Consider the following 15,480-nt stretch of genomic DNA (forward strand, 5'->3'; position numbering starts at 1 on the left):
GGGTTGACTGTCCAGCATTTGTGCTGCATATTTCCATGCAGGAGGCAATGATCAAGCATAGGAGTTAAAACTATTACACAGAAAAGGAGATATTTATTACTTTGGCATGAATAAATAAATCACATTTGAAAAATAAAATAAAGTCTATAACTTTAATATTTTTTCTTCTTTTGTGATGAGGTTGAAATTTCAACCGATCTAGATTTAGTCTATCCTGTCCAGTATGTTTCTTTAAAATGGAAAACTGATGTGGTTATTATGGAAAGAAGAAGACAAAGAGGCAACAGGCCGTTTAAATGCCCTGATGGCCTCCAGGCCTCTGCTTGTCTTTGGGATAGAATAGTGGCAGAGCCTGAGAACCCTGGTTTATGTCAACAGAGTGCACATTGGACTGCACTGTGATTTCTAAACATTGAAGAGTCTGTCTGATGAAATGACGTCTGTGCAGAAGATTGTTCAGAGGAAGTGGAGATGGCTCATTTTTCCTTTTGTTTCTCTCCTTTTTCTTCTTGTAGGTCAAGAACTTTTTGTGTAACACACTGGGAAGTGAGTCACAAATCACAAGCCTCAGCTGGACAAAGAGACATGCCAACAGGCATCTGAGGCAAAACCTCTTCAAGTTTTAAAGTATTTTACTTTCAGAAAATCCTGCTGAGAAGTAAGCTGGAGATCCAGTTTCTGCTCTCATGCAAGGGGATCCAAACAAACTACAGACTACAGATAAGTAAATAAGAAAAAAATAAAAAGGGGATGAAAGATAAACATGAAGCTAAATACAAGAAAAGTTCTCATCAATGAGCAATGCCTGTAAGTTAGTGTGCTGAATAAATCCTTGTTAGCTATTTATTTTTCCTTTGCATACAAGACTCTTGGAGGCAAACATGTTTTCATCTGTGGATCCAGCAGCCTCAGGTGCAGCGATGACTTCGCTACAGGCATCTGCTTCAAAATTGTGTAATCAAATCAAACTTTATTTATAAAGCGCTTTTCATGCCAAAGGCAAAGTGCTTTACATGCTAAAAACAAGCAATTCATGCATATTAAAATAAAACAAGCCTTCACACACCAAAATAGATAACAGCAATTAAAAAAACACACTCATTAAAGTCTCTTTCACACACAGTCACACACACACATGCATGCATACATGCATACTAAGGCCTCAACTGGAAGGCGTTAACATTCACCGCTGTGGGATTCAAACTTTGATCTCCGGCATGGGAGACGGATGTCCTGCGAACTGACATATCCAACCGATGCCTTCTGACACGGCGTTGACAGCATCTGCCGCCTGCTGCCACTATTCTGCCTTTCTGACGCTGGTAATGCCCACGCCGTGCCCACCAATTCACTGAAATCCCGGGCATCTGGTGCATCACACTACAGAGAAAACCATCGATGCTTGGATTGTTTGCATTAGCCTTCATATGTAACAACCCATTAAATGCATCTATTTCTGATTTACAGCCTCATAGACCAGGGGTTCCCAAACTTATTTTTTAAAGATCCATTTCTCTCCACTGAAGACCAGAGGTCCAGACATATTTATTGACTGAACTTTTTCACTGTATATTCTTTCATGTATAAACAACATACAAAAGTATGACAATAATAATAATAACAGAAATATTACAAATAAACTAATAAATTAAATAAATATTTAATATAAATTAAATCCACCACATTCTGGAGAAAATTCAGAATAACAAATGAGAAAATTTCACCTGTCAACATAAACACGAACACCTGACTACTAGTTTTTTTTTGTTTTTTTTTTATTTTTACATTCAAATGCATCCAGCCTGGTGGGAGACATGGCTCTGGCTTTGTTTGGTTTTTGCTAGCCCTACTCTGCTTCTGATTGGCTCTAACGTCACAACCCCTGTGTGCTGATAGGCTACTGGTTCCTGTCATTAAAGCAGCTCTGCTTGTCCTCCTGCCCGTTTCCCAGACAGAGGGCAGGTTGGCTGCTACCATACAGTCTCGTCCAGAGGTCAGAAACCAGCAGCTCCGGAGCTGCATGAGGCTCTTTCATCCCTCTGATGCGGCTCCCCGGCTTTTGAAAATAATTAATGTGTATTCAATTAAAATGTATTTTCAGGCTTTGCCGTGTCTGAAAGAAGTAAAAAAGGTTCCTGAGAAGCAAAGCGCTCACACTTGCTGAGTTGGAACAGCCAGAGTGTCTGGAAAAGCTGCTTCATGGTAGACATGACAGCGCACCTGAACATGCTGAACACAGCTCTTCAGGGGAAAGGACGCTCAGCCCTGCACATGTTGGAGGAGGTTTGGGCATTCGAGTGCAAGCTGACTTTGCTTGCCAGAGATTTACAGAAAGGTTCAGTGTCTCACTTCCCCAGTTTGAGTTCAAAGAAGCTCACATGATAAATTCAGAGTATTTACATTCTGCAATCATTGCAAACGTCATTTGGGAAACAATTCTGTTCAGAGAGGGAAAAAAAAAAACTACATTATCCTTCCCTGTCACTCCCCTAAGCCTCCATCCATCCTAATACAACTGCATTGGCAGGTGTGAGTCAACCTGATCTTGATGGAACTGGCCGACATAGCAGAAGGACAGATGGGTGTCCAAGTCTAAACGCTTGACAGCCGACCTTGAAGATGTTTCCGTCAGAGGGCCGTTTTCGCTCACAATCACAAATGGCGTGATACTGAAAAGTTCCCCAAAACGGACAAACTTGTGCTTGAAACTTGGAATGCTGTCCTCGATGTTCATGTGAACATGGAAAAATATGCTTTTGGAGTCCTGCCGATCTTTGGATTCACATGTGTAGCAGGTGTTCTTCAACATGAACTTTATTAAAAGCAAACATCCTGAGTGAAGATGAAGGTGATGCAGCCCTGATGTGCAGACGCTGTACGCTGAGCTTCAGGAGCAGAAATCAAATTAAACAAAAATATTTTAATTGCCTGATATTTTGCATATATTCATATTTTTTCATTGTTCAGTGAAATACGCGCCACATGGCTCACAGAGAACGGAGGCTGCCGGTGGATAAGTTTTTTCATAAATGGCTACAAGAAGGACTCAAATAGGTATTCCTTGAAAATAACCATCAACCCAACGTCTTTTTTTATTATTTAAAATGTTTTTGTTGCACACAGAAATGTGATGTTTTCTCTGCAGTTGTTCATTGATTTAATAAATACAACACATTTTATCTGTAAAATAAAAGCACGTTATAGCCTATGCAGTGTTATTTAATTTTAAATGTCTACGGGGATTTGTGGCTCCCAGTGTTTTCTTTACTGTGGGAAACGGGCCCAAATGGCTCCTCGAGTGGTAAAGGTTGCTGACCCCTTTATGACCTTTATGACTGACCTGCTATATGGGCGAGACGGCAAAAAGTGGTGAACATAAAGAGTTGTCATCACTACATATTCTCCAGGGACACTTTATTTCACATTAGCAACTATTCATTTATTTATTTATGAAAGATTCGTTTTGAAAAAGACTTGGGATAAAAGTTGGGCTGGGTCCGGACTGACGAATCTGGACAGCGAGGCCGGACTTTGAGGATCCCTGTTACAGACTGATCAGTAAAATACGGTCATTCTTCATTCCATCAAAGTCTAGAGAGGCTAACCCTCTCCAGCAGCTGCATTAATAAAGAAGAGAAGAAATAAAGTAAAACTGGAACCAGTTTTCGCTGGGGAACCATCTTGACCAGTTTACTTGAGTGGGAGGGCAGCTGTCTAATGTTCAGTTTTTGAGTACGTGTGGGTCATATGGTTTTTATCCAAGCACATTCACATTAGCTAATGGCAGCTAAGGTCTGTGCCAAGACTCTGTTTCATCTGTTTGGTCTGAAGTTACCAGTTAAGCCTTTTTTACCATGGGGCTGAGTTGAGTTAACTTGGGCTCAGAAATGTGAGCACTAGTCTGCAAAACATAACATAACATCATTACTTTCATTCATATGGATTCAGTGTTAAATCACCATCAATTTACATATTTTCCATTTCAAAGCCTCACACATATTAAAGCTTTGTGATGCGCAAAATAAGAGCAAAACCACTATCTCCCATTCAATGAGCATAAAGTAATCCAGTGGGAAACAGTAACTCTTGTTTGTCTTTACTGTAATTATAATGGAAAAGTTTTGTTGCTCCATCACCTACAACTTTTCCAAACAGCTTCACCAAGAATAACTCCGTTTGACCAGCTCCTGTTCTGCTTGCTGCCACCTCCTTTAACCACTAACTACAGCAGGCTACCCCATGAGTCATAGCTGTGTTTTATGGAGCCACAGTTGCCACTCTTTATGGCAGCAGACACTTTGACGTTTGCACCAGACCACGGGTATGGCACTTTGCCTGCAGATCCTCGTATGAAACTGCCAGAGACTTGGGAGAAAGGCAACTGCAGAAGACTTTCCCCCAGTAGACGGAAATATTGGTGAACCCAGAAATGGCCTGGATAGGCCACAAGAGATTAGAGATTTCCAGTACTACGTTTCCTACGCTTGAAGCCACAGAATCTGATCGACTACATGCTGTTCACCTTTTGATAGAAAACTCTGTTTTGTGTGGCATCAGTTGTCATCCAATCAGCCCAACATGCCTTCCTCCAGACTAAGAGCTGCCGGTTTTTCCTTCCGAGTCAGCCACATTTACCGGAATAATTTGTCTCTGTAAATGAGGGAATAGCAGATTTAACATTTGTGCCCCCCCTGTGGATGGCTACTACAAGCCCAGTTACAATCCCTGTGCCAAATTCTTCAAGAATTAGCCAATATTTCAAAAGCCAAACACAAAGAAAACTCACATCCTCTCTTGTGTTACTTATTAAGGATGGCAACGCCTTCACACAAACAAGAGTGAGTCAGTCAGTTGCACAAGAAATAATAAAGGCTTGGAAAGAAGGGCTGCACAGAAACATTGGCCATTCCTCGAATGTTTTTTTCACCTTTCTTTGTCAAGCAAATTAACCTGAAGCAGCAACATGGGAGTCTGCTGCCACCTGACTTTCACTGTGCTCTATGAGGCTTCCTCATCTTTACCACTGGCCTCATAATGCAAGCCTATATGAAAGCAAACTTTTCTCTCTGACACATAAAAGCAGGATCTCCCTGCTGCGGTCCTGATCCTTCGCCAGCTTCCCTGTATCCGCATCAAACAGCCACGCAAGGCAATTTAATAAAAGAAAATTGCCAGCTAATGCCTCTAACTGAGATTCCAGTCAATCATGATGAGCCTGCTGTGCAACCAGACCTGTAGTTTGCATCACAGAACCAGATGCTGGACAAGCTGTGCAACAACTGTATGACATGAATTAATGAGGGCCCCCAAAGACCTGAAGATGAAAATTTCACTATGAATAATAACTGCAGCTAAAATGCTGTCAGTTGGTAAATTATGTCAGCAACAGGAAACCCAGGCCAAAATGCTGAGGTCAAGTTAGCAGCCGTTTCCTCATGCACACCCCAAAACAGCAAAAACATAAAACAGAACTGGGGTGTAGTTTCCCTAATAGAGTGGTTGAAAAATGACTAAAAGAATCTCTCTTACACAGAAAACTAGACATAGCATGTAGCGTGAAAAAGCTCTGATGCTTCACGAATTACAGAGGCTTAAAGACTAAACCTGAACTTTGTGATGTGAGATCCTAAATACTAAAAGGCCAGACTCGCGGGACTGAAACGTTTCAAGCCATGCAGCAGTCATCCAGAGAGGGAGGCAGAAGTAATGCCTGCGAAGGATTCTCTTTTATCAAACGTGACACATTAACCACTTCTTGAGTTTTGAAATAATGGTCGATTATCATTATCACATGGAGCCGAACCAGTCATGCGGCAAAATTATATTGTTTTGGAGTCAACCTGATAACTCATCCTTAAGATAGAAGGAGGGAAGCACACATGGAAAATATCACAGTGCTTTGAATGTAAGCTGAAATTTTACCCTGTAAAAATACTGATGCTCCCCGAGCAGCTGGAAGCAGAATGTGTTTTCATATATTCTACAGCTGCAATACAAAAAGTGATCTAGTTATTTATTCTGTATGCAAAGGTTACATTTGGTCCTATTTATGAATCCAACCTCAGATTTTTTATTTAAAAACTAAGCCAAAAGCCACTGGGTCATTGCAACACCTTGGTTCTTTTCTTTTTCAGATATTCGGTTCAGCTTGGGATCCCTGTCCTGTTGCAAGACCCAGTTTAGGCTGAGCTTATGCTGCTGGACAGATGGACTCACGTATGACTCCAGAATACCTTTAGTTGACTGAGTGGATACAAGGTGTTTGGGTCCTGTGGTTGCAAAACAAGTTCAAATCGAAACCTCAACCACTGTGTTTGACAGTTGATACGCAGTGTTTGTGCCACACATGCTCAGTCCTTTTCTATTTTTACTGTCATGGTAACTGTAGAGCCTTAAACGTAACTGTGGGTTTTTTGCAGTTTTCAAAGCATCAGACAGTCTGACCTCGGGGTGAATCTGCAGGAAAGACTGTCAGCTAATCAGTACATTAAACAAAGTGTCAGAAACACAAGCAACGTCCAAATATCTGCATATTCAAATCAACATATAAGGAATGGTTCTCAGTACCAGTGATCATAGGGTGATGGTCGTACTCCAACAATAACAGGATATCATTACATGTACATATAATACACGTACTATGATTATTATTGTTACTACACATGCTAAGTACTGTTACTACTGATGTTGTTATTATTACTACTCTTGCTTTTATTACTAATAATTTACAGCTCCATTATAGCATCATGTGTTATTTGGGATGGAACTAGAAGTGGTATTTTAAAGATTGAATATTATTATGATTAATACAGCGCCACTATTGTATGTAACTATTGTAGGTTATATAGATTATATAAACACTGTGCATTATTATTGTCACTATATTGTTATCGTTATTCCTGTTGATATATTGCTACTGGTATTAGCATGATACACAGCAGGCTCAAGCCAGATGTTCACATATGATATGCAGTGGGGATGAATGCATGTTGTGTGAGTGTGTGGATGAGTGATTATGATCAGGAGGGTGTTAGTTGTGTGTTTTCATGTAGAGCACTTAGTGCTACTTTTTGCATGAAAACTGCTTTATAAATTAGATTTGATGATTATTATTATTGCATAGCAACACTAAAGACACGTAAGGTTAAGAATATCATATATTTAATGTAATTACTTTTAATGTTTCATTATAATATAATGAATATAAAGAAGAGGTGGAATTTAATAAGCTTTGGGTTTTTTACTGCTTTTGAACAAGAGACATTTAGTTGTATTGGTTTGTTTGGTTTTATTTATTTTTTGTTGCTTTATGTTCAAATAAACTAACAAATCAAATCAATAATCTTTGTCCCTGCAGAACGATGGACTTCAAAGTGCTAGAAACGGTCTTGTTGCGTTTCAGGGATTCTGCGAAGTTTGATGTGTAACGTTTTGTCCATCTAAGGTTGCATTGACATTAATTCATGACTAGATGACAACATCTTATGTCCTGATCCATAAAACCTTAAAATTGATTGTGTACTTTCTTTCACGTGACAATACGGCTTCACAAGAGTTACGTAAGTGCAATATGCTGCCTCTCTCTTGATTCATCATTCCAGATTCCTTTTTACAAAATGATCATGCACTCCTCACATGTGCCCACCTGAGTTACAGCAGATTGTTTCCACCTGGTTTCAAAACATAAAGTCTGAATTTTTCTGCAGAAGTTTCATGAACACTGAGGACGTCCTGCTGCCTGAATCTCATCTTTCATCTCCAGCAGCCAGATTCCTTTGAAGCGCCGTATATATAAGGATTTTTTTTAGCCCTAGATATAACAAAAAATGTGTCATAAAGAGTAAATAACCCTGTTTTTTCTTAGATATCTGAAGACCACTCTCCATCGATGGTGACCCCCTTGTGGACCAATAAATTCATCAGTATTATATCAGATTTGATTAGAAATATGCTGATTTCAGTCAAGAATATTTCTCCTCAAGCTACTTACATGTGCCTTCTATCAGCCAGCAAATTAAACTTTCAGCAAAAGTGAGCACGCAGTCTGATGGCAACACATGTTTGAGATTCATGAAACTGAAATTTCAGAGAGCTAAGATTATGATGTGTGGCTTTGATCAAAAATGGATTACAGGGGAAAAAGGTTAAAAGGTGGGAATGTGAATTGAGGCGACTGCAACTCTAATGTTCTCCAGAATTCACCAATAACAAATTAAAAAAAATCCTGGAACCAGGTCTGGATCGAATGTAAAGGTTTTAGACGTTTTACTGAAGGACCTTTGCATCAAAAGAAAATTTAAATTTATAACTGTCTTTTATAATAAGTGACCTCTCCAGGTTGTGCTCTGCCCTAAACCCTTATAGAAAATGGATGTAAAGATTTATCATTAGTCAAGTTTTTATTTTCGAACCACCGCTGTGCAAATCAGTGGTTCTTAAGTGGTTTAGCTGCTCAAACAGTTAAATGATGCTTTTACTTTTAATGAGGATGCATACACTCTTTACAAAGAAATCAACAAGCAAATGGAAAATCCAGACACTGAGTGGTCTGGCTCTGGCTCTGTGCATATTAACGCATCGATTCATGCACTCATTTACTCCACATCACAATGTGCTTCAGGATTGTTTGACAGATGAAATCTTGTATGTAAGGAATCTTTCATGTCGGACCTCCACGTTTTCAGCATTGCAGCCGTGGGATTCCTCAGCTGTTAAAATGACCTTGTTCACTTTTAAGCTGACTCAGTACCAATGAAATGCTTCCAGGATTAAACATACAAAGATTTTGGATTATTATATAACATGCTGTGGCACCCAGACAGGAAAAGCACAAGTCCAAGTAATTCTCTGTTGATGCACACTGATGGGGTCTCTGAAGTTTGTTGTTTTTGCTGATGTGCTCTTTGATAAGTGTCAAGATATCAAACAGATGTTAAAGCATGCAAAAGTATGAATAAAATGTGGCCACATAGAGAAGGACTCTCTTAACTTCTCGTCTTTATAAAAGCTGGTGAAACTATGCAACACGTAGCAGCTAAAGCACGGACGCTGACCTCAGCGTTATCACATGTAAAATGTTTTTCTTTAATTTAAAACATAAAAATAGAAATAAAAATGTGGTTTTTCAACAGAAAAAAAGAATTAAAAGTTGTCTTTTTTCCAAAGGTCTCCTAACATTTGCAGCTCTAAAGGAAAGGCTGCAGACCCCTTTAAACACCAACAGTTCAAATATTTCTTATATAAAATCACATATTTATGAGAAAGAAGGATGAAATGTTCAGGATTTACTAACTAAAAGGTAAAAAGTCAGCAGGATGAATTTAAAGCTGTGAAGCTGCTTCCTTCTAAACACAGAAGGAACAATATGTGATGAATATCAGCATCAGGCCCCAAAACTCATATCCACCAGGATAAAACCACATTTAGTTAAAAAAAAACAAACTATGTTTCTCACTGTCTTTTGGGAGCAGGTTCCCACCCAAAAACCACAATGTTCTGCCATCTGCATGGGTTTAGATGGACAAAGAGAAATGCTGGTTGTTTTCCTTTTTCCTTAAGTTCCAGACAGGAAACTTCTCTGCATTTTAATAAACTCTTTCAGATAACTATATGGTGGCAGTAAATTGTGTGGCACTGGAGAGCAAAAGGATGTCACTGATCTCTTTTCACAGATGAAGACAATTTTGAGTACCTCCATCCTAAATAACTTACTTGGCCAGGGAAAAAAATTCATTGTGCCAAACTTTGTCTGTTTCCATCTTTCAAAAACATCCTGAATTTTACTGGCACATTTTATATCAATACATTAAACGAATTTAACTTCTTTCCAAGTCCAGAAATTCCTTTATACCTGACACAAAATCCTACTTTTAGTATTTTTGCCATGTGTGAAACACAGGTGGGAAGATAACAGACTCGGATATTAGCCAACAGCTTGTGGTCTGGTACTAGAACCAACGCGGTGCACCATGCAACCACCTGCTGAAGCTAACTGCCTTATTCAGTGGAGGGGCCCTTCATTCCCACCTGGACAAAGAGGAAAACAGGGAATGGAACGCAAACTGTAAAAAAAAAAAAAAGTCAGTGCTAAATGTCTCAGGGATAAATGGAGAGAGTCATCCAGCTCAACACATTAGATGCACTTTAATGAGCACAGCAAGGTCATGAGTTCAACAAGTCACATGAAAGGCCAACAGTAATAATGAACTGCTCCTACCAACCAGTAGCCTACTGGGTGTGCAGCTCAAGTCTGATACAGCTTCACTTCACTGATGTCCAAAACCCTTTAACAAGACTACACCCATCCAACTCTGTAAGGCTGTAATAAGCACAGTGTGCTCCGTGTGCTCAGCCGCCTCCGGCTCATGCTGTTCACACATGACTGCAGAGAGCTCTTACATAAAGGCTGGCAACGACACTACCACCATCATCTTCCTTATTACAAATGCAATGACGACACCTAATTACAGGAGGAAATCACTGATCATGTGGACTGGTGCACACAGAAAAAGCTGCTGAGTTGCTGAACATAGAAGCGGTAAAGATCCACAGCCCTGTCTACAACACTGATAATATCCTCCTGCAAAGAGTCTCTACAGAGGTACACGTGTAAAAGTGACAGCATGGTAATGTGGGCACGAAAGAGGGTGGACTACGCAGAGCATCTAAAATAAGTCTTTAAAAACATGACGGTCATCACGGTTTTCTAACTTTTACATGTAAATACAAGGCATTAGTGGAAAATGTGTGTAAGGAACGTGTCATATTACCTGCGCTATGTTCTTGTTCAGTAAGTAGACGCCATATTCAAAGTGAAACCGCTCTCCTCTGGAGTACAAAGGGAATCTGAAGAAGACAAAAGACAGAAAAAGACGGAGTTAAACAGGGACAGGTGGTTCATTTCAAGTGATTCATTAATAAGAAGCTGAAATCATTCAGACAGGTGACAAAAGAAAGGACAAGCCTGAACCCTCAACTTACACATGAAGGACATCCTGTGGGCCGTATGGTTGGGTTCATTTTAATGGAAAAGTTTCTGCAAATTTAATGTACAGTTGATGTTTCTATTAGGCGTTAAATAAAGTCCGCATCTCCAAAACACTCTTCTGCTGAAGGAAGCTCCTGGTAGACGCTGCGTGGACTCTGGACTTAGTAAAGCCCGGAGGAAGCACCAGAGGACATGGCTCCCACATCACCACCCACTGTGGAAACTTCACGCTGCACTTTAAGGGTCTTGGATTGTTGCCCCTCCAGTCTTCCTCCAGACTCTGGGACCTGGATTTCCACATGAGATGTAGAATTTGCCTCATAGGAAAGAGCACTTTGGACCACTGCTCACCAGACCAGGTCCCGGTTTCTTTAGTCCAGGTGAGATGCTGCTGATGTTGTGTTCAGGAGCGTCTGGACTAGAGGACTACGACGTGAAGTCCAGGTCCAGGATCCGTCTGGTGGCTCTAACTCCAGCCTCAGTCCACTTTTCCTGACCGTCCTCTCCAGCTGCTTCATCCTGCTGCTTGTTCCAGCTTTTCCTTCCACCCAGCTTCTTCTTGATGAGCGTTGATGCAGCAATGAGAGCATCCAGCTGCTTCTGCAGTTGCCTGCTGAGGCTTTCCCTGCTGGTGGAGGGAGTCGGTGATGGTTTCTGCTCAGCTGTCAGGTCAGCAACCTTCCCCATGATGCTGGACTCTACTGGAACAGACTGAGACCATCTAGATGCTCCAGAGGCCTCTGCTGGTGTTTGGATGAATTAGCTGATCAGACTGTGGCTCTTAGAGGCTGAAACATTAAACTTTTTCACACTATTCTTATTTTCTGAGATTTTGATATTTGGGTTTTCATCAGCTTTAAGCTTTAACCATCACAATTATAACAAATAAATGCTTGAAATATCTCACTTTGCACATTATGAGTCTATATATTAGTTTATTTTTTTAAGTTGAATTATTAAAATAAATGAAGTTTTGTGCAATATTCTACTTTTTTTAGTTTCACCTGTAGTTTTATTTCTCTGGTAAGTTCCAGTTATGAGGCCAAGAAAAGCCAGCACAGTATGTTATTAAGATTTACTATACTGATTTTTCCATTAATTCATTACCCATCTGGATTTCTGGGCCTTCTTCGCATTTATTTAATCAGATAATATGAAGAAGACAATGGAGACAAAGGCTCTAGTTTGTCTTCATCCTGTATGCTGAAGGGACCGGTTCGCTTTGTTATGTATGACACCCTGAATGCACGTTTTTAAGATCCTGGCAGTTTTCACTGCACATTAACTGAAAAGAGAGATCAAAAGAAGTGTCAGGCTATGAATTATTCACATTGTTGAAGTGTCTGTTCATGTAGTCAGCAGCGTTAACAGTCGATGACATTTCACTCAAGAAGCTAGGTCTGGGGTCATGACCCCATCTCACAGATCCCACCTCACTACCTTTTTGACGGAAACATCAAACAGAAGTGGAGGCGTCCAGACAGCATGTCCATCCGCCTCCGAATTGGAACAAAGACAACTTCTCCTTTCAGCACGATGGGAAAGTCCCATCAGTGCCAGCCAGATGTCTTAGTTAGGGCTGAGCAGGGAGTGCTCGTGAAGGGTGGGAGAGATCGCTCTGGGTGTTGGGGAGGGAGACGTATGCTGAAGTGTAGTCAGGGAAAGTCCTCCCTGTGACCAGGGACATACGACTGAACTCATCCCTTCCTGTCATTGTGCTCTTATATCAGCTCATCTCTCACTGAGGAAGCCACAGTATATTTGGAAAGAAGCTCTACAGACTAAGCAGGATTCAGACTCTGTAAAGGCAAGCATCCCATATAAAAAGAGTTTTACAAAGCTTGTGTTGTTTACTGATGCTTTGAGAGGGAGGAGGGGTTTGGTTTGTGTCTGGAGTCACACTGATGCGTATTCTTAACACCTTACTTAAAACAGCAGTTAGCTCCTAATGTTGACATTTGCTGTTGCAAACAAAGTTTTCCAGATAGTTTTCTAAAATGCAGAAGAGATGCAACTCTGCCTCTTTTTTTTAATCTATTTGAACCTTTACCTAACAAGTACAAAATAAGCCATTTTCATTGTCTTCACTTGAGCAACTTTATTATATTTAGAAAACAAACACATAAAAATAAAGTTAAGTAAAAGGCAAATAAAGACAAAAAGTTAATAAAATGTACAAATAACGCAATTTCTACAGTCAGCAAATTAACTGTTGACAGGTGAGGGTGTCAGGATTGGGTATAAAAGGAGCTTCCACGAAAGGCTCAGTCTTTCTAAGCAAGTATGGGTCATGGTCCTCCACCTTGTTCGAGTTAACATGACGGCATGTCATAGCTGCTCTCTGGCAGTGAGCACACACACACACACACACACACACACACACACAGACACGTGCATGCACATACAGCTTTCTGTCAGAGGACAGAGTGCACGCACCGCAAAACACATCAATCAGCTGGAAATCATCAAAAATATGAATTTTTTCAAAATTCTCTCAGGCTGGAGGATTTCTCCTGCTCCGATGTACACCGATGGCATCACAGTTGTCATGGAAACGCGCACAGCTGAACAAGCTGAATCTACATCATTGTAGGAATTTCTGAATTGTCTTACAGCTTTGAATGGATAAAATATTCTTTGTAGGTTTTATTAACATCAGCTCGTTATCTCAGGTCTGAACTTTCAGAATATTTAGAGCGACTCCACTGAATGAAACGCTTTTTTTTTCCTCATCACAGCTTTTTTGGCTCTGAATCTTGGGAAACACTGTATTGTTCTGGTATTTCTGATTACTCTCAGATAACTGATTTTGATTGTCAAGTAAATGCACTCAGTGTTTTGTAAAAGTAGTCATCTGAGAATGTCTTCCATATTCAAGAAAAACAGGTGGTGTTACACAGTTAGCTGTAAATGAATAGATTTAATCTAAATAGGCCGAATACCCAGCCCTAAATTTCTTTGCTGCTGCATTTGACTGAGCTGCTTCAGCCACATACTGAAACTCATGAAATCACCTTTTAGTTTTGTCAAAATAGTTGTTCAAAAACAAAAACAATGTGGGTTTTCATGTGGATGGAGATTTTTTTTCTTTTTTTTTGGTTAACGATGCTTGGTAACATAAAAAGGGAAAAAAAAACACTTTTGAAAATACCCCTGTTCATGTGTAATTAATCTAATACTGTGAAAAGTTTCGGAAGTCTCAGTTAGAAAAGGCTGAGGTCAGAAATCACTACTGGATACGCCATAGCGCCAAACCCTCGGGAGCCTGCTTAAGAAGCTGTAATACCACTGTGGATGATATAGGCACATGGCATGGCGTTTGCAGAATTAAGTCATTTGACATAATTTCAAACATTTTTACTCTGAACACAGGACACATTCCCCTGTTACTATATAAACAGACTCCATGTGGTACACTGCACTGTATGAGTACTGTTTGAATGGTTTGTGTGTGTATGTGCATGATCATCCAGCGTACTTCTTTCCTTCCCTAGGGACTGGGTCACGGTCTTCTGTTAATCCTGTGTGGAAGCAGATTACTGTGGCCGAGAGGTGTTTGTGTGAAGGAGAGAATACACCAGGAAATGCACATCCTCAGTAACGGACACTACTATAAAATAAGACCGTGATAACAGAATTGGAAGCTCGAATTTAGATGTGCTTTAGATTTTTTTGAGACCTTTGTGGTCTTAAATCATTAATAAAAACCCTAATTTTAAAATTTCTTGCCTGAAGTAATCCAAGAAATCTTAATATAAAATGCCTATTTCTCTCATTTGGCTTTAATCCAGGTACTAAAACTGTTTCGCATCATCTCTGAGCCTGTCTGGAGATCTCCAACAGAACTTATCACTACAAACACCTCTCCTCTCACATACAGTGCGCTGCAGCTCTGGGAAGTTTAAGAGGCAAACCCTTAACAGATGGAGATCATTGCAGCTCAAGAACGAAACCTAACAGGAAGTTGCTGTAACGTCTGGTAAGTAAAAAGTGAGACTGTGGCCTGGGGGCCGCACAGCCATTTACTTGTTCATCCTCCATATCCCTGACATGTAGCCAGGGCTCTGCAGAGAAAGCGACATGCCAAAGGTCATATCTCAGCTCGAGGAAATAACAACACAACAAGCACTCCCTTCCCACTGCTGGCATACACAATTTAACTTCAGCACCAACAGACAGGATTTCTTTGTTGACAAACGCGATCAAAAAGGAAAACAGAGCCACTTCCAACTCACACACATGCAAACACATGAACATATAAGCTCAGTCACAGTAAAGTGATTAATGACCGCTGTCCGCTGCGTCTGAAATCACACTGGAGAGACTCCGGTTCACCAAACACCAGGAATTCCTCACAGGGACGTCCAGTAAAGTCCAATATATTATTACAGAGCAGCAGGGAGGAAATCTCAGAATGGAGGGGAGGAAAGAGGCACCAAAGAAGTATATGATTCACTTAGAGGACAACTTTATTATTTTCTATATAATTAAAT

General features: G+C 40.3%; 1 protein-coding gene across 1 annotated transcript in view; it reads right to left on the reverse strand.

Moving 5' to 3' along the window:
* The window catches only part of uvrag (UV radiation resistance associated gene), a 93,715-nt gene that overhangs the window by 31,534 nt on the left and 46,701 nt on the right, over positions 1 to 15,480 (reverse strand). Inside the window, exon 13 of the mRNA XM_042008702.1 lies at positions 10,770 to 10,845. Within this exon, the coding sequence (XP_041864636.1) occupies positions 10,770 to 10,845 (76 nt within the window). The remainder of the gene's footprint in view (positions 1 to 10,769; positions 10,846 to 15,480) is intronic.

The sequence above is a fragment of the Melanotaenia boesemani genome, chromosome 15 (genome assembly GCF_017639745.1).
Source record: "Melanotaenia boesemani isolate fMelBoe1 chromosome 15, fMelBoe1.pri, whole genome shotgun sequence".
NCBI classification, from domain to species: Eukaryota; Metazoa; Chordata; class Actinopteri; order Atheriniformes; family Melanotaeniidae; genus Melanotaenia; species Melanotaenia boesemani.